The 20,776-nt window shown below is 25.6% G+C and overlaps 1 protein-coding gene across 9 annotated transcripts in view; it reads left to right on the forward strand.

The window, feature by feature from the left end:
- Positions 1-20,776, forward strand: part of LOC107439384 (ecotropic viral integration site 5 ortholog) — a 122,967-nt gene that overhangs the window by 99,129 nt on the left and 3,062 nt on the right. For all 9 annotated transcript variants that reach the window (XM_016051960.4, XM_016051959.3, XM_016051961.3 and 6 more), the window contains 14 exons: positions 3,480-3,687; positions 5,820-6,119; positions 7,273-7,398; positions 8,055-8,198; positions 9,490-9,579; positions 9,670-9,767; positions 12,158-12,218; positions 12,639-12,692; positions 13,831-13,998; positions 15,382-15,528; positions 16,907-17,056; positions 18,327-18,443; positions 18,708-18,803; positions 19,867-19,962. In XM_016051960.4, the coding sequence (XP_015907446.1) occupies positions 3,480-3,687; positions 5,820-6,119; positions 7,273-7,398; positions 8,055-8,198; positions 9,490-9,579; positions 9,670-9,767; positions 12,158-12,218; positions 12,639-12,692; positions 13,831-13,998; positions 15,382-15,528; positions 16,907-17,056; positions 18,327-18,443; positions 18,708-18,803; positions 19,867-19,962 (1,855 nt within the window). The remainder of the gene's footprint in view (positions 1-3,479; positions 3,688-5,819; positions 6,120-7,272; positions 7,399-8,054; positions 8,199-9,489; positions 9,580-9,669; positions 9,768-12,157; positions 12,219-12,638; positions 12,693-13,830; positions 13,999-15,381; positions 15,529-16,906; positions 17,057-18,326; positions 18,444-18,707; positions 18,804-19,866; positions 19,963-20,776) is intronic.

Genomic DNA, 20,776 nt, shown 5'->3' on the forward strand with positions numbered 1-20,776 from the left:
ATAAATAAAGAAAACTTTTACAGAAAGTGCTCTTATGAAATTATTATTATATATATTTCTTATGTGTTTTTGAAAAAGGTCTAGACGTAGTTAATAGAATAACAATTTACGGATTGGTAAAACGGTTAATGTTTGAGATGTGATTTTATTTTATGCTGTCTTGCCACATTTTTAAATCTTTTAAAAATATTATTTTCTTTGACTTGACATATTTACATTTTTAAATAATACAATCAGTAAAAAGAAAATACAATAAATAATTTTTTACTCTCTAAATATTTCATTCAACTAAAGGCATTTAAACCAGTTATCTTTGAAATTTAATGTATAAAATGAAAATTTTGCTTTCAAACTTTAAAAAAAAATTTTTTTTTTGGTGTAAAATTTTGTACCCTGCTTCCCAAACTAGCCTATTTACTTGCCGTATCTTATTCCTAAATAGTACTTTAGATTACGAAGAAAAACATATTTTTCAAATAAACGCTTTTACGTTTCTTGTTTTAAAGTAAGCCATGTAAATATAAATTTTTGGATTACAATTTATTTTATTGTGTTAAGTCGAGTATTATCTGCAAGAGTATTAAATTTGAAAGCTTGTTTTAATATATTTCGTATAGAGCATTTTATTGCATAAATTTTTCACACTTCAAGATAAAGAAGGATTACTTCCTGTGCTGAATCCTATAACGTTTTGTTGGGTTTGTTTCGTCTTCAAAATGATAGTTTTACTTCACTTAATTTTATTAATTTAATATTTTATGTGTGTATTTATTTCACTTTGTGCAATTAAGTGTATCTAAATATATTATCTTGCTGGATTATTGATATTTATTTTGGGACAGAGAAAAACGTAGCATGCATACAGGTACAATCCAACTTGAAAGATAAGACAGTTGCGAACACAAAATGATACCGAGTTGTAATTTGCTTTTCCGCAATGCACTCAGATTTCTCCCATGGCGTGCTTGCAACTATCGAAATAGTGCCGAGAGGTGAAGTTTCCATTCTGGTTTATTTAATTACTGTTCAGTAAATCTATTTCATTGTAGTAAAAGAACTATGTGTGACACTTTTACAAAATTTTGTATCGTTATAATTAAGTGGAAACACTGTTTTGTGAAACAATTTTTAAATTGCTTTTGTATTCGATAACGTTTTAACAACAAAACTGCGTGATAAAAACTGCACTTAATAATAATAATAATAATAAAAAAAAAGTGAAGTAAAGTCTTTTTAGAAAATTAAATTAGCTTTTTGTTATTATATTAAATCTTGATTATTTTATTTCTTGATTGTAATTCCTATTATTTATCCTATTATTAATTTTGTAAACCTTCTTACTTAGTAAAATTTTTATTTGTTTGCTTAATTTTTTTAGAATCCTAAAACTCACACTGTTGCAATTGACATAGTAATAATTATTTAATAATCAACTTTTTTTAAATAATGAATTTCAAACCGAATATGCCCGTTGATTTTGTGTCTCGTATCATAGAAAAGGCTGGGAATTTTATTTAAATAGTTAAGCTTTTCGAATATAATCGAAGTATTTTTATTGAAAACACTCTACTCACTTTTTAAATGTGTACTGGTTAAAATAATTTTTTAATTAAAATTTATTTTCGATTGTTTTTAGAAATGGAATTTACAACATTCAATAACTGTTGAATATATTTTTTTCTATAAACATTATTAAACCTTGTGTAACTTCGTAGAAAAGTAAATTTATTTTTTATTTTTTTAGTTTATTTAAAATCATGAATTTGAACGAAAATCATGAATTTGAATATAATTATAAGCAGGCTCTAATAATTCGAAACTTGTAATTTTTAGTATAAATTCATTAGTTGAGTTGTATTTGAGAATAAATCAAAATTTATCCACACACTTCTTCAAGCGGAAAAAAAAAAAGATTTTACTTGAATGTTACTTTAAATCATACTACTTAAATCATGTCTAGCGAGAAGGAAAATGTCAAAAAGTTAGTAATTTTTATTGGAATACTTAAAAGTAGTTTTGAACAAAAAGATTAAAGATATTGCCATTTTTAAAAGTATTATTCATTACCACCGATTTAAAAATTTCCAAAAAAGTAATAGTTATTTTCTTATAAGTGTAAATTGAAATTTCTCGTAATAGATGCAACTTTTATTTCACTGATGCATTAAGGACAAAATAAAGCACTCGCAAATTTTCTGCCGTCTTCCCAAAAGAACATTTTACAGACACGCGGGTTTAATTTCAATTTTCATTCGATTTGATTAAAATTTTAACAGACGTGCTTATTTGGGAGTACTACTTGTTTTTTAATGCTACTAGAAAAAGAGAAGTATTTTATTAGTATCTTATTAGTTCTTTTTTCAATTAAACAACAGCTATATTTTACTCGTATTTTATTAGTTTTTTTTCCAATTAAACAACAGCTAACTCCAGAGAAACATCTAATTATCTACCTGGTACCGATTGTCATCTACGTCATATGTTTTATAATAATAAAAAATAGTGCGTGGAGTCCCTCCTCGCTGAAGAAGTTAAACTCCGCGACCTGCGACGTTAATTGTAGAAGAATCAGCAGTCGTAGAAGGATCACTAGTTCTATTCAACGACTCCTTTTCTTGCTCGCTTCCGTGCTCTGTAATCACGGTAATATTGTGCATTTTTCCCTCTTGAACCAGTGGAAGTGCTTGTGGTTGCCTCATCGTCTCGCCCTGGAAAATGTATTAATAATGTATGTGAATGCGTCATAATGTAATTTCAGAAGAGAAAACCTAACAATCAATTGATATTCACAAGAGACTTACCTTGACATAACCTTAAATCCGTCGCATTGTCCGTGGGATTGTTGTCACTCATTTTTTACAATTGTTATCCACTAAATTTGAAAATAAAAAATACTACCCTATCAAATCAAACTTAAAAAATATTTATAGAAAAACAATACTTTTATTATTTTTATGCTAGTGAGAACCAAAACAATATGGAAATGAATGAGGGAAAACTGGATCATACCACGTGATTTCCCGGCCAATAAAATGGCGTTAAACGTTTAACGCAACCTTGTTGGAAGTTTCATAAGAAGTATAACTTCAATAATAATTAAAGAAAGAAGAAAACGGCGTAAAACGCTCTACTATGCAATTTCCAAATGCTGTTGATCATTAAATTGATCCAAGTTCTTCAATTAATAAATTACACGAAAAGAAAAATTTTTTCTTCAAAATAATTTGTTTAAATCTAAAATAGACTGACTGGTCTTAAAGTTGTAGATTCGGTTCTAGTTTTAAAAGTCAAATCGGATAGTTGAGCTATAAGAATTACTGGAAGTTATTTATGATTCCTCCTAATATTTTAATGCACAGACAGTGATGATTAAACTTAAGTTTTTATAGCTGAGATTTATTTCGTTAAAAAAAACTTACGGTTTTGATTGTTTATGTGCTTGTGCTATCGCGCATCTAACGTTGCCTTTTCTATTGCAGACTTCTGGAGTCAGATGCGAAGTCCCTGAATTCCCTTGCGTCCGGGCATTCTAGGAAGTCGTCCAGTACTAGCCTCGTCTCAGTAGCCTCTGGTGATAGCAAACAAAGTGCCAATGCTGAAGAGGATGGAGAAGATGTTTGGCAGATATGGGGATCTGTGGTCAACGAATGGGAGACCTACTTCAAGAAGAAAAACGCATTTGTCAAAGTAAGGCTGAATCGGATTGACAGAGTTTGTCTCTAATTTTACCACATTTTGTGCAGTTAAATAATTCTTTTTTCAATTAACATTGTTTTTTTTATAAACATTATAGGTTAAGAATTTATCTTCAGATTTCTATGCATCTTATCTGAATTATTAATTTTTATTTCTCAATATCATTTGTTTTAATTTTCTTTTTTAATAAAATCAAATAGTTTTGTACTATGTATTTGATACATAAAATTTTATTAATATTTTTTTCCTCTGAAAAGTTTTTTTTTTGCTTGATTTTCTTTTTTAGAATATAACTGTTAACTCTCTAAGTCTCCACCCAATTGCTACAGCTCTCAGTTCGCTCAGAATTCGAACTTTTTACCTGTATTCAGAGTTCTTCTTCTTGCTTGAGCTTGTCAGATATGTGGCACCTCTGCACATGTTGCATTTTGTACCATGCTCCAAGCCCAATTTTTCCTAGTTCCATTGTCTTGGGTCGCCTACTTTATTTACATAGTCTGACAGTCCCTTAATGGAATTAAGGTGAAGCTCGTATTCAGAGTTAATAATATTAAGTTAAAAATTTTTGTAGGTATATAATTTGTTTCACCTTTTATAGGATCATTTTTTTTTTCTAGTAATATTTTGTCAAATTTTTTTTGCCATTTAGATTGATTTATAAAAAAAAATTGATTTAGCTTATTATCTAAAATTATTTTAAATTTTTAAGATCATTTTTAGGGTGGGGTAGAGATTTTCAAATTTGGCCTTTTGTAAACAATTGGCCATAAACTTGAACTTCTATGCTTATTTGTAACTGAATATATAAATTCTGTGTGTATGGCTACAGATGAACTGTATAAAAATGATCAAATGAATGAGCACCTAACACAGAAGAGAAAATAGTTCCCCTGAATTAGCTTCTCTTCTCGATCCCATGTTAACCTTTAACCATGTTACCTACATTTATGTAAACAAAGCTCTTCATTGATTACTTTATTAATTTTTTATTTTCTGAAGTTATTAACATATGGTGGTATAAATCACACATGGAAAAATAGTTTTCCATCTATGATGTTAGTTGAAGTATGCTTTCCACTTATACTTTAAATGAGTTCCAGCATAAGCAAATTAGTTAATAAAAGTTCAAAAAAGAAAATTGTGGTTCGTATTAAATTTTATCAGTCAATATAAAGATATGATTTTAAATTGAATAATTAATGTAAAATGATTTTCAAACCTGAAATTTAATTTTTAAATAAATAATGAAAAAAGAAAGTCTTTAAAAATTTTGGAGATAGTTTTTTAACAGTTTCAACTGAATGCCTAAGTATTTTTTAAACTAGCATCAAAATGAGTTATCGTTTCTGATTATTAAATTAAATTTATTAAATTGATAGTTTCTTATATTTATAATTAAAAATACATTTTTTAAAAGAAATTAGATTTTTTTTCTAATTCCTGTTTTTCCTTCGTTGTTGTTTTGTGAAAAACAAGACTAATAGTTTAGTACAAATCAAGGTCTATGATCTGTAAATTAAGGAAATACGAATTATTATGTAATTTTTAAATATAGGTGTTTAACCACATGTTATGTGGATTTACGTAATTAATTGAATTCTATTATAATTTATTTACATTATTTTTGTGTTTATTATTTAGAAAATTTACATAGTTAAGTTTTTACTATTGTTAGGTGATTATGATTTCTCATTGTACCTGTAGTTCCATGTGTATATTATAATTGGGGTTCATGGTATAACACAGAATTTTTAAAATGATAAATTATATCCTTTCAAAAAGTCGAGATTAAAAGTTGAATGTCTTTTTACCATGAGTGTTAATTAAAAAAACTTATATATACTGTCAGTTGGTGAACTCTGTGTGGTAAATATCAAAATTATTTGACTTAGTTAGACTATGCATGTAATACTTAGACTCCAAGACCCCTAAATTAAAATTCAAATTTATTTTCAATAAACTTTTTTTTTTTAATTATTCATTTACAAAAATCATCCATCATGTACAAATTACACCAATCTTTATTAAATATATCTAGTAACGGGAAAATTCAATCTATCTTAATAATATTCTGTCTTTTTAACATCATTCAAACTTAATTATTTTCGATTTACAAACTTTAGGATCTGGTGCGAAGAGGTATTCCCAACCACATAAGGAACATTGTGTGGCAATTACTGTGCAATGCTCAGTCCTGCCCCGCTCGAGAACTATACACCGAGTACCTGAAAAGTTCCTCTCCATGTGAAAAAGTGATATTGAGGGATATTGCTCGCACCTATCCAGAGCATGACTTCTTCAGGGAAAAAGATGGTCCTGGCCAAGAAAGCTTATTTAATGTTATGAAAGCATACTCCTTACATGACAGGGAAGTGGGCTATTGTCAGGGCAGTGCTTTCATTGTAGGAATGCTCCTGCTACAGGTATGTAATTTATTTTGATGTTTCTGATGTTGATTATTTCAGAAAAGTGTTAAAAAAAATTTCTCTGGGTGTTTTTGTTACTTTTGGTAATCCAAATTATTTTCAAATTTATATTGGAAAATACAAATTGTAATTATTTTTCAAAAATTTTGTAATTTATTTGTGAAATATGTCTTTATATATTTTTCTTACATGGTGATCAAAAAAAGTTCTTATTTATTTTTAATTTTTGAAACCAAGATCTGAAATATCAAGCGAGTGAGCATGAAGGCTTTAAGTATGTGTTTACAAATTTCTGAATGGAAGTTCTTTTCTTGCATGTACAAGGAAAAGCAGAAACAAACCTAACTGTAAGTTTGGAAGAAACAAAAGCTTAATAGTTCCATATCAACAACAACAGTGCCAGCACATAGCTACGCATTTAAGCCACAAAGGGAGACATCTATTGAAAAACTGGGCATTTGGAGTGTCCTAATGCAAACTATGCTTGGCCTACTACTTAGTAGAGCCCTTTTAGTTTGCAAGAAGCAAGGTCTTTTTTATCTCTGAAGTCTTTGAGATGTCCCTCCTGATATACGAGGAAATGACTCTCAGAAACACATGTTCTAACTTAATAGGTCACCTTATAACAACTTTTCAGAATTCTTTTTTGAAGTTTTTTAGCAATTATCTTTCTGTATTTGTATCACATTGACATGTTCAAAACTATTTTAAAACTAGGAGCTATAAAAGAAGTTTTTTTTTTAAATCAAAAAATGAAATTTTATTTTAAAATTGTCCACTTTTATTTTTATGTATAGTATATTGTATTTTCTATGCATGTAGAGGTTTTCCAAGAAGCTCTGCTTGCATGTTCTTTAAATGTGTCCCAGTATCGCAGTTTAGAATTAGAGCATTTTTATTAAGGCATAACTAAAGAAAACTTTTATATTCAGTAGTATTTTTGAACATAAAGTCTCAAACTCTTTTGGCTATTTTTTATGCCTTTAATGCGTATGGATAAATTAGGATAACTTTTTTGGAAGAACTTATTGCTTGTATCACTTATTACTTAATGAAATTTGTGATAAAGATTGTTATGTGAAGAGGTATTAATTTTTTTTAATTTTTTGTTGGAAATTTCTTCATGCATAATAAATGTTATTATGTTTAGATGCCTGAAGAAGATGCTTTTGTTGTGATGGTACGATTAATGGAAGATTATAGATTAAGAGAAATGTATAAACCTAGCATGGCTGAGCTAGGATTATGCATGTATCAGCTGGAGTGTATTGTTCAGGTACCTTTTATTCTTTCTTAATCTGTGACTAAAAATCCTGATAAAAAATATTACCAAATTTTTATTTATTTTTGCAATTTTATTGATACATTTATTTATTTATTCTTAAATTATTATTTATGAAGTATTATTTTTTAGAGCCTGTATTTTGTATTTAATCTTTTATTTTTATCTAATAATGTTAAACTAAATTCTAAACAAAACCTGGCATTTCTTTTTATCACATAATAATTGTTATTCAACAGGTGAAATTTTTTTTCTCTCAAATTTGCCTATTAAATTAAATACTGAGGTAGTTTCATTTTTAAATGTAAGTTCTAATTTACGAAGTACTAATAACATACTTTTTTGAAGATGAAACTATTAAATTAACTACTGAATTTTTAAAAAATATTAGTAATAGTAATCATCTGATAATTAACCGTTACATTTTTTTATTCATACAATTTAATTTATTTTATTGCTTGTTTAAATGTAAAAACTCTTGATGAATTTTTATTCAATATAGTTCATTTCTTCAATAAATTTACAGAAAATTCTTCTGCTAATTGAAAAAGTTATCTAAAATTTTGCATCCTTAACTTTTTTCTTTTTTTTACTTTAGGAAATTTTTATTTTATGTAACCTTAACACAGTTATTGTACTTATTTTTGTAGGAACAAATTCCAGAATTACACATGCATTTCCAAGCTCAAAGTTTTCATACGTCCATGTATGCTTCTTCTTGGTTTTTGACATTATTTACATCCTCTGTTTCCCTCCAGTTAGCCTGCAGGGTCATGGATCTTTTCTTATCTGAGGTGTGCAAGTAAAATTTTATTATTATTTTTTTTTTATAAATACTACTTTCATAATCACCATATTTATCAGAAGGACTTGGTTATAGTGCCTATTAAATGGCATAAATAAAACATTTAAGTTTCAGTATTTATTAACATGTTTTAGTCTGCTGTAAGTATTAAATATTAAATTTTTCTGCCAAATTATTTTGAATGACAGTTTTTAATATAAAAAAAGCATGTCTTGTAAATTCTTGATTCTTTTATGCATTCTGAATTAGATTTTCATTAATTAAATAGGGACATCCTTTTATATCCACTAAACTTTCCAAATGTTTTGATGTTGTTCAATATTTATTTGTATGTGAAATCGTTTCTATTAAAAATAGGACTATTGAGTTTTTATGATTTTCTAATATTTTTTTGTGCCTGTTTATTATCATATTATTGTAATATAAATAACTTAGCTATAATTTGATATATAAAGTAGTTTAATTTACTGTAGCGTGCAGTTAATGACTTGAGTACTTTTTGGTACACTCTATAACATTTTGTTATTTTTTATATGCATTTTTTATTTATTCACCTCTTTTTTAGTCTTAACTGAAAATTTTTTTGACTTTAAATATCACAGCATTGTAATTTGAAATGTATTAACTATGACTTACATGCTTTAAAACTGCATTCCAAGATATAATACATTGTAACAAAAAAATTACTCTTAAATAGTGGCACAGAAAAAGCTGTATTTTTCCCCTTAGATGGAAATTTTGTAAATTTTATTTGAAATTATTAGAACTTACATCAGTTGCTAATTCAAATTTATAATTTGTAATCCTTAGAATATATTCTATGTACTTTTTCTAAGGATGATCCAAGTTTTGATGCATTTCACACATTTATAGAGGACTTCACCTTCTTAGAAGCATAATATCTCTTTTCCATATGATAAAATCGTTTGCTATGTATAAAAAATGTTTTATAATCATACCTTACATATATCATACATAATTATTCCCATAGATAAATTTTTCCTTCCTGCTTTGTGTTTAGTGTGCTGGTCTAAATTTGAATAAATTTTATTGCAATGTTTCTCCCCCCCCCCAATTTTTAAAAAAAATTAGTCAAAATATCAGAAAGTTGTTTGTAAAACTGTTGTCTTTCATTAAAAACGTCATTAAAATTATCAATGTTTCATATTTGTTGTGAAATCATAAATGAACTGAAACTTGGAAAACTCAGCATTTTGAAAAGGTCATTTTAATATCTTCAGCCTATTACGCTAACTTAATAAATTGTACTATTTTTCTAGGGTATGGAAATGATCTTTAGAATTGGAATAGCAATTTTACAATACTGCAAAGAAGATTTGCTACAACATGATATGGAAGGAATGTTACGAGTAGGTTCATTTTTAGATTAAATTATTAAATCCTAAAAGTATGTAATGATGAATAATTCATGGTTTGTTACTTTCTTATGTTTAAAATAGTACTTCCAAAAAGAAATGCCTGCCAAATGTGAAGCCGATCCAGACTACTTAATTTCTTTAGCAATGCAAGTGAAATACAGTTGTAAGAAAATGAAAAAGTAAGATGCTATTGTTATAATTTCAATGTTGTTATTTTCCCATTATAAATGTTGCAGTTTCATAGTTTTCTTTAAACTTTCTTTAATCTTCATTTATGTGTGAAGTAAAATATTTTTAAATTATTTTGTTTCCTTATTAATAATTTTCTTTTTCTTCAAAATGTACTCTGAACAGTTTTCACTTTGTGAATTTTTTAATAAATATTATAAACTTGTTTATCAACTTAATTATGTTTTGCAATATTAATTATTTATTCAAACAAGTGATCATAATGTATTCTTCAAACTTGATTGTAATATATCTTAGGTTCTATAGTATAAATTCTCTGTTTAGTTATTAAAATTTCTTAAGACCAAATTGTTTAATCCGTTAGCAATTGTTTTATTTTTAGCTTCCATTTTTAATTATTTTGAAATTAATATTACTATAGTTTTGTAATGTGACGATGCATTGGCTTAAAAAATGAAATACTTAAGAGAATGGGGCATTTTATTGTTTTAAAAGCTTTATTACTTTCTTTAATATCATTATTTATGTTTTTTATTGATAAATAGATAATCCATATTTAAACTTATATGTTTAAAATAGTTTTTATCTTTCTTTTGTGTGAAAATATGTTCATCAATTGTTTTTGGTTTTTTTTTGCGCACAAACATTCTTGCTTCACTTGCAATATTGAAGACACTTTGTCCTTGAAATGTTGTGTTGGTTGAAACTAAAAACAGAGAATGAAATTCGTTGTTTCTAAATCTTGTTAATGGATCTTGAAGATGAATTCAACAGGCAAATAAAAAAAATTAAGGACATTTTGAAAAATAATAATAATAAAGGATTGAGAATAAAAATATAATCTAGTTAAGACAAATAAGTTATTCAACAGTTTAAAAGAAAATTTAACGAATTTTAGAAATCGAATCAACTAAATTAAATATCTTTAAAACAGTTCTTTGTTCCACTGCTTATTTCATATTTAATTTATTATTCCCATTTTTCTCAAAATTTTATTCCATTTTCTTAATATTTTATATTTTGTTTTCTTAATATTTTAGCTACCTCAAAAATATATCATATTTTCCAGATGCGTTCCATTACATGACAGTGCCGTTTCTTCTTGTCGTTAGTAATAATGAAATATTATATTACTGTAGTTTAGAAATATTTAGTGTAATCAAAACTGCTTTGAAAACATTCTCTAAATATAAAGCTTAATTGGGGAATTTATTTTGTATGGTTAATAAAATTTTGCTTTGATATGTATGGGAACATTAATAAGCTACTTACTAATCATTTTTAGAGCAACTTTCTTGCTGTAATTAAGTATGGCAAACATTTTTCTAGTTGAAACTTTTGTACCACCATTTTTACAAACACAAACAGCTAAATTGGTAAGTGTTTTAACACAGAAAAAAAACTCTTGAAAAATATAAGTAATTACGCTAACTTTAAAAAAATTATGTTTATCATTAAAAGATGCATAGTGATTTCACTATCACAATGGAGGTTATGGCATTTGCTATGGTTACCTTGAATTTTATCTATTCGTGGTAATTTATTCCGAAATCTCTTATAAAAATTTGCAGCAAGCATTAAAGCATGGTTAGAAAGTAAATCCATGCATATTATGAATATTATCCTGACTGAATATTTTAAATCCGTAAATCTTTTTTTCCTTTTTCAACGTATGTCTACTAAGAAATTTCAATTTTTTCCATAAATCAATGCACATCTTTTGTTTGTTTTGATAATTAACTCTGCTGAGTTAAATAATTTTATGCTGATGCTTTTAGTATTAACTATTGCAATTAACATTGTTATTAGTATTACATCTATTAGTTTTAATTATTGAAGGTTGGCATTAACATGATATTATTTGTAACTGAAATATCTTTCATCATTTTAAATCAAAATTTTTCATAACAAAATTAATGAGAATAGTTTTTTTTCCATGAAATTGTACTTAATATATTTCCTTTGTTTATTTTGTTAATTTTTAGAATCAGTCCATTAAAAGTTAAGTATATATATTTAGATAAATATTTTAAAATCTGTATCAGACAAATACATATCAGCTGAGTTTCATATAAAATAAAGTATAAAATGAAAGCAATGAGAAAAGTATTTATTAATAGGTATGGTTTGAAAACTTTTATTTCATGTTCTGATAACAGCTGTTTTATTTAGACAAAATGTGTCACAAATTGCCCCCAAATAATTAATTCCTCATGTTTCAATCTTTTTTACAAGTCTCACTGAGTACTAGCTTCATAAAGTCAGAAAAACTGTTAGCTTTGTGATTGCCATAAAGTAGTTGTAACTTATGGCCATCTGTTTGTGTTAGTCTGTAATTTTTTTTCAGACTGAAATTTAATTCCTGTAATATTTTTTTTAGATTAGAAAAAGATTATACATCATATAAAGCAAAAGAGCAAGAAGAAATGATAGAGCTTAGGGTAAACATATAGAATTTCATTTCTAATTTGAATGACTTGAATATTATCAGTCTTGTTTTATGTTTGTGTTAGGATGAAATGTATATAAAAGATTCATAGAATTTATGCTGTTCAATGTAAAAGTAGTACACTGTACTAGGGACTTGGGGTAGAGGTAATTTTGTTAAAAATGTTTTTTTTTTTAACTGTGTTTTACATTTAAGTATTAGTTCTGATACTTTGACGGTTATGTTCAACTGAAATATGTTCACAAAATTATATCTATATTTTGATATCAAAATTATATCTATATTTTGTCTATCGTTATAAAAGTAAGTTTTTTTAAAACTTATTTTTATAATGTATTAAAAAAATTTCAACTTGAAAGAAAAATTTGTTTTAATTCTATATTATAATGTGAAGTATTTGTTTTTGTTACAGAGGTTAAGAACAGAAAACAAGCTTTTGAGACAAAGGATAGAAAACTTAGAATTGGTAATTACATTTTTTTAAAAAAAAAAAAAAAATCTTTTTTTTAAATTATCTATTTGATAAAAAAGGAAGACTGATGTGCAAGTAAAATTTTTTAGCATTCTTTTCTTAATTTAGTCACTAAAAAATTTATTTAATTTTGAAGCAGTGTTAATAATTTCTCACAACTTTAAACCTCATTTAAATTAAAAATAAATACTCTATCAGAGTTATAAATTGATTACTAACGATTAGTCTTAATGGTATTTTATTGAAAATCATGATTTTTTTTTGGAAGTATATTCTATTGCTGCCTGTGTAATTTATAAAATATATCAGCATTTATAATCTTTTCTTTTTTTCTGCTTAAATAAGTGTCTCATTTGTTGATTGTTTCATTTAGAATAGTCTTATGTATTCCAATTATTGTAACTAAGTGATGAATTATAGTTTATTTACTTTGCATCAAAATAAGCTGGCAAGTAAGGAACGCATTATATTGCTGTTTGTTAACATTTCTATTAAATTTAAAATCCTAAATGTTTCAATATGTAATTACCTTTTTTAAAAATGCTAGCCGAATTGCATTTTTTCAATTTCACATTTTTGGTTTTACCCTTCTTGTCAAATTTAGTTTGAAGTGTTAGAGTACATATAAAAAGTAAGTTTGTCATTGATGTGTTGATTTTATGTAACATAAAAATGGTATTTTTTGCCATTTTAATATTTACTGGGTTATGAAAGCTGGAAAAAAAATCTTGGTATAATTATAGTTTGAATTAGTTTTATAATTATAATCCTTATTTTGGAATTTTTTATATTTTAATAATTTATTTTTTAATGCTTTTATTTAAATTTTTTATATTTTGATACTGTAATGGAAATATCTAAGTCTGGTTAATAATTACATTGCATAGTTTTATTAAAATGGGTAGTATATTAACGTTTAAACCAATTTTACCATCATTAATCTGGTTCCAAGTATTACGGTTATTGCTTTATTTGAAAAATAATAAATTTTTTTTAATGGTTTTAGAAATCATTCTTGATATTATTAATCTCTGTAACCTTCTTAACTAATTTTACAAAGTAAGAAATACTCTATTAAAATAGAACAGAACTAATTTAATTAGTATTTACAATTATTTTAATGCTTTTCCAGGAGAGTGCATCGCTGGCCGATCGCCTTGTCCAGGGTCAGGTTACTAGAGCTCAGGAAGCAGAAGATAGTTACGCATTAAAGAGAGAGCTAGCATCACTGAAACAAACACAGTTGCTAACAGAACAGGAATTGGAGAGAGCAAAGAGAAAAATTAAAGAGCTTGACGATGTAATCTCTCTTTCTTGAATATTTCATTTTTATAAGTCTTGCTAGTGATTTTCATATTCACTTAAATTTTACCTACTAAGTTTACTTCTGTTGCCTCTTAACATCTATTGTGTAGCCAACTGGTTCAAAATAGCAGTTGAAAATTTAGTATTACCCAGTGGTCAAGGGTGCAGTTAACTTTAACTACTTTATAGTAAATGTAGTTAACTATATCTGTTTTTTTTTTTTTAAAATATAGGTGATAAATTATGAAGGATTAAGTTTTCACTCCTGCTCAATATTAAGAAAAAGTTGAAAATACAAAGAAAAAGAAAAAAAATTAGTTTAGATTAATAACAAAAGAAATTATTAAGAAATATCTAATTTTTGTTTATATGAGCCAATTTATTATTCTAATTTTAACTCTTTATGCCTCATTCTGCTTTCTTGTTCCTGATTATTTAGTTCAAGGAATTTTACAAAATGTTCAAATATTTATGATTGTGTTAAGTGTCTAAACTCTTAGATTTCTTTTAAGAGGTTATAATGTAGAGTTATAGAGCAAAATATATTACACTGACAGACTTGAGTAAGATTTGAATTGATCTGATTCAAAAAACTAGATGAAATTGAACCTTGTTTCAAATTAATATTAAAAGTATTTGTCCAGGACTCAGAACAAACAAGTGATTTTTGTATCTCACTACACTACTTTTTTTTTTTAAAAAATTAGCGACTACAGTAGTTTTATTAATTGTAGTGTATTAGTTATGATCACTGGTATTACTTTTTTATGAAGATGCTTATATTTAATTTTATTTTTTATTTATTCATTCTTGAACAAAATGATTTCTTTAAACAATGAAATAATGAATTAAGAAATGACCCAGAAAATGTGGCTGCAAGACACCTCAAGTTTAAATCTTTTTTATCCATTTCTTGGCATTTGAATTTAAAATGTGTTGGTAGTTATAAGAAATAATGATTTTTTTTATAAAGACAAAAGATTGCAGCAAATGTGAAATAAATCTCAAAAAGTAGATTTCTGTTCGTATGATAAGGTTGTTAACAGAAATTAATGATTATATTTCTTGAAAAATTATTAACTAAGATATTTTAGTTTTTAAATAATGGAAAATTGGTTAACCTTTAAATTTATCCATCTTTTCCTAAAAGAAAAATTCTATTTTTACTGAAGAGAGTAGTTATGTTTAATTATCTATCTTAAAAATGTTTTTTGGATCATACATTACTTCTTCTCCTAGAATTTTTTTTAAAACTGTGTTAATAAATTTTTTATTATTCATTAGTAACCTAGTTTTCATTATTCTTCAATGTGTTTAAATATGAAAATGTAATTATACTTATCATGGTATACATTTTATATTTTATTTTATTTTTCAGGCCAATTCTCAGCATTCATCCCTTGATCAACAGGCTGAAGATCTGATTCAATCAATGCAACAAGAACTGATTTCTGTAAAACTAAGAGAAGCTGAGAAGGAAGATAGGATGCAAGATCTGTTGCATCGAATTAATGAGCTAGAATCAGTTAGTTTTTCTTTTTTTACTTTCAACAGTACTTTGATTTAAGAATAAATAATTTTCATCATTATTTGTGAGAGATAATAAATGGTTTAGGTTTAATGTTTAGATAGTTATTTAAATCTTGAAACAGTAAAGGTAACAATTGTATCTAGAAGAATTTATGAATTTTCTAGATTAAATTGTACGTAAGTTAACCCATTTTAAGCCAAGCATAGAAATTTTATAAAATGTGGTATTATTTTCATTGAAATATGTTTAAATTATATTCATTAAAACAAAAAATAATATTTTATTTAAGAAATAAATTGGTGCGTTTTCGCACCATTGGCCAGATCAATGAACAATTCGTTTAGTTCAAAGCTTATATTTTTAGTGGAAACATTCGAAGCATTTGGAATGCGAATGGACTTCGCATTTGATGCATAAATTAATCGTGTAGTTTTTGCACACTAGCGTGTTTTGAAAATTTCTCAACAGAAATTATTTACCCCAATTGAATTACAAATATTTTATAGATGTGTTTAGAACCTTCTAAAACAACAGAAAAATAAAATTATTGAAAAATATTCGCCACGGTGTTAATAAAAATTTATTTAATTTAATGTGATTCAATATCAATGCAACTTTTTTGTATAAATGAAATTATTTTTCTAAAGTGGTTGGGAAAATTGAAATAAAATTTTGTGATCAAAAATAATTAAGTGGGTGTTAAAAGTTCTTTTTATCTTATAATAAGGATTTTCCTCTATAATTAAAAACAAGTTAGTAATTGTTGTATTATTTTTGCATGAAATTAACTTTATGAAGAATAAATAAATCTTAGAAATTAGTTCAAGAAGCATGCCTAACAATTTAAAAAGTAAAAATAGCATTCCCTTTAGTTTCAATGATTCTCTTAACTAATCTATTGCAACTTACATTTTGAGGATTGAGAAATGGAATTCATTAAAAAGTTGTTATTTAAAAAAAATTTATTTGAGACTAAATTTATTATGGGAGCATAATTGACTAACTAATTAGCATAAATGATTTGTATCAAGCCGTTAAGATTGTAGCTTAGTCAGTGAAAATTTGATCATGAGACAAAAATAGTTTAAGGGTGTTTGTTTTTATTTGTATAACTATTGCTTATATTAAAATTAATAACACATGTTATTCACTATTTGACACTTATATACTCATGCTGATCATTCAATAATTAAATTTCAAAAATATTTGTGTTAGTATATAACTAACATACAGTATTAGCTTTAGCAAATTTATTTTTAGGATGTATGTAATTTTAGTTGTTCTCTTTAGCGATTTTTAATACTTGCAAAACTTTCTATGTATAAATTATTCATACATTGAAAAAGTATAAGTGCTGCAATATTTATTTTAGGTGAATAAATGTTTGAAGGAAGCTTATCCTGAAAACACAATCATCCATATTCAAGAAGAACTGATTGCTGTTAAGCTCAGAGAAGCTGAAGCTCAACAGTACATTAAAGAACTCTTGCAGAAGATTAATGACCTACAAAATCAACTTGTTGTAAGTTTTTTTTTTTTGCTTTAATTTTTAAATTTTAGTTAAAACAGCTTTGTGAAAGTATATTTTATATTGCTTTGGCCATCTTTCTAAAACTTTTTGAAAAATTTGTTTTAGATGATGCAACAAATTGTAAGAATTAAATTATCATTTTCTATATCTTTTATATTTTTTATTAAAAAGAAAAACTGTCTAAAAAATAAGCAAATTTTAATGACACTTACTAAATTGAATATTTTAAATATAATCTTCAAAATTTTATATAGTATGTCTGTATCTATCTCTACTTTACTTGACAAATTTATATTTTATTTGAAACAGTTTATCAGAAAAATAAGAGAATTCAAATTTTTCTAAATTGAAATGTAAAATTTGCATACTGAAGGATCTGTGAAACATAGGTTAGAAATGAAAAGCGTTGTGATCTATAAAAATAAAAAAAAGAAAGAAAAAAGAATTTATTATATTTTTTAAAAATTCTCTTTATAGTTTATTCTATTCTGATATTTCTCTTTAGTTTGGGGTTTTACTTACAATGTTTTTTTTCATAGTAGACTTAAAACTAGTGCTGTTTCTCTGTTTGAAGCAAAATATCAAAACAATATATTCAGTAACATTAAACTAGTTATGTCTGAGGCTTTTTCTAGGAAAATAAGTGATTCTTGTGATATTTGTAATATCCAAAAATTTTCAATAAAAGTAATTTAAATTAAATTATCTAAATGAATTATATTTATATAGATAGCATGAATTATATTTTTTTAGTTTGTGGTTGTTAAATTTCCTTATTATAGCTCCTAATTTTTTTCACTTAAAAGAGTTTTTAAGTTTAATTTTAGTATTTTATGTTTACATTAATATACTAATAATAAGTAATTATGTTTACATAATAAGGTTTATTAAAAAACTATAAAATACTATAATAAAGTTTGCTGCTTGAAAATTTGTTAAAATTTTTGACATAACAGTAAAATTTTTTTAATTTTTATCAAATAATGAATAATTATTCATAAGAATAAATAAAATAATTTTATTTTTTAATATTTATGTTTGCAGAAAGAGTTGTATCCTTGTGTTTGTGTTGTAAAGGTAATTGGAAAATTTAGCTCTTTGAAATGTGCCTACCAAGTTCATTTCAATATGCTTAACAACTGATTTTAGCAGTTTGTAAAAAGCTGAATTTTTCCGATTAGCCTGTAAAATATGCATATTGATTAATAATCAAAGTATTATCTTAATACCTATTTTGAAACAATGTATTTTTTAAATTTAGAAATGTGTCACTAATTCGACTGCAAATCATGAGGAACCCAAGGTCTCTGAAAACTCTCTTCGTAAAGGTAGCAATGTTACCGAACTTCAACAGAGGATAGTGTACTTGGAGAAAAAGGTACATACTTAAAATTTATTTGGCAAAATAAAATTTTTAATATTTAGTGTCTTAGCAATTTTTTTATTTATAAATTTTTTATATACATTTTTTAAACACTCGTCAAATTTCCCTGTTTCTTTTTGAGATTTCTATTTCTACACTTTTCTTTTTATCTTGGCATTTTCTTAAAAAATGTTTGAAATATTCACTTTTAGAATTTCAAGTTTTACAACTAGAGCAGATAATTTTACTTCGCACATTAAAAGCCAAATTTTCTTTTAGCTGAATGAAAGTGAGTTAAAGAACATGAAAATGGAGATGGAACAGAAGAATGTTACCTCTGATCTTAAGAAAAAACTAACACTTCTGGAAAATCAAGTATGTATGGTGACAATGCTAATATTTTTTACTTCGATGAAGTTTGACAGGAAAATAGTTTCTCTGTTTTTGTAAATTTGCTTTTTATCTTGTAACCGTTTCTACATGGACAATTTTTACAAGAATTTCATTTCCGGACATAGTTTTTTCATAGAAATAGACAGAACTAGTTTCCTTTGCAAAAATGTGAGAAGTTTGTACCTTAACTGTTTGGTGAACATGGAACAGCAATGTCCCTTTAATATATTTTTTTACTCTATAATTACAAGTAAAGTGATATTTTGGTATTTTTTAATAATATAAGACAGTCTAATAATTACTAAAAAAGTATGTTAGATTATTGGAATTGTATTTGTATTTAATATAAAATCCAAAAAAGTAGTTAAAATTTTTTTTTCATTCATATTCAAAAATTTATTAATAATTGATTTTGCAAACTAACTTTTCATTTCAATAATGAATTACTGTTTTTCTTAGATCTAAATATGAGCAAATTTTAAAAATTATTGTTTGGAAGTGAGCTGTACTTGCCAAGATTCACATCTGTGCCTATCTAACCCAATTTTATAATCATAAATTATTTAAATTCTAATTATAATATTTTTCACTTATTTTGACTTAAATTAATATAAAATTGTGAATAAAAAGTATGAAAAATGTGATTAACTAAAATTCTGCAAAGGATTAAAGTAAGTTTGGGATTGGTTATATTTTTTTAAGAAGTGAACTTGCTGGATTTGTTTCTTCACTTGGTGAAAATTAGGACTAAAATATATTGGATTATTTGCTAGTTGTTGATACAAAACTTGGTTAACTTAAGTTTTCTTAAATCGAATAGCAGTCAATTGAAAAGTACTTATTTCTTCCATAGAATGTAAAAATTATTTTACTAATTTGTCATTTTTGTATTTATTATCTATATCTTATTATCTATATGGAGTTTGACTGTATCTATGCAATGGTTTTAACTTATTGAATTTGTAGCCATGGAAGAGATTAATTAAATAATGCAAAATTCTGATTTTTGCAATAATTATTATTAATTTCTCAATTACTTTTTCAGGTAAAAGAGTTGACTGATATAAATCAAGAAAAAATTGCCACAGAAAGTGAAGACGTCAAAATGCTATGTGGCAGGGTTACATCACTGCAAGAAAAAGTAAATTTTTCTTTGTTTTTCTTATTGTATTAAAATCAAAAGAAATGAATAAATGGTACTAATTCATTTTTGTACTAAACAAACTTAATGAAGAAATGGTGCATATTTTTTGTGTGGAAGAAAAGTAAAAAAATCTACATACCATTTTTGATGTCAATGAAATGTTCAAATAAATTGAATAATAAGTGATAACAAAAATACAAAAAATAAGCTGCATATTGAAAAGCCACAGTCATTGAGAAATGGTATTAATTCTTTTTTAAAAAATGCCATTCTATTATTGATGCCAATGATGCTAATTATTTTTGGTAATATGTGATAATGGGGTTATGGTAATTGGTCCAGTTTTAATACATACCAAATATATTTGTATAGGTAAAAAGTATTTCATGAGTAAATTTGGCGCTTATTAAAACTGCAGAAATACTGTGCATTTTTATTATAGATAATGAAAAAATAGATTTATTACAGCCTATCAAAAAAGTACAATAAAAAATTACTTGATTGTGGTAAATTTAGGAGTTTGCCTCGAGCAACAGCATTATGAACTGCATTATGAACAGCATTATTATACTGAATAAATTTAAATCTTTATTTACATGGGATGAGCTACTAAAAATGGGTTTTGCTAGATTTAATAACTTGAAGTCACCAAAGAGGATAAGGAATAATGGTAAATAAAAATGACATTGAAGTTATTTTAGCTTTATTAATTGTGTTAGCATTTGTTTTTTAGTTTTGTTTATGATTTTGTATAGTGTTCAGTACTAATTTTGATTTAGTGATTTTTTTTGCCTGTAATTTAAAACTGACA

This window comes from Parasteatoda tepidariorum, chromosome 8 (assembly GCF_043381705.1).
Source record: "Parasteatoda tepidariorum isolate YZ-2023 chromosome 8, CAS_Ptep_4.0, whole genome shotgun sequence".
Classification (NCBI taxonomy): Eukaryota; Metazoa; Arthropoda; class Arachnida; order Araneae; family Theridiidae; genus Parasteatoda; species Parasteatoda tepidariorum.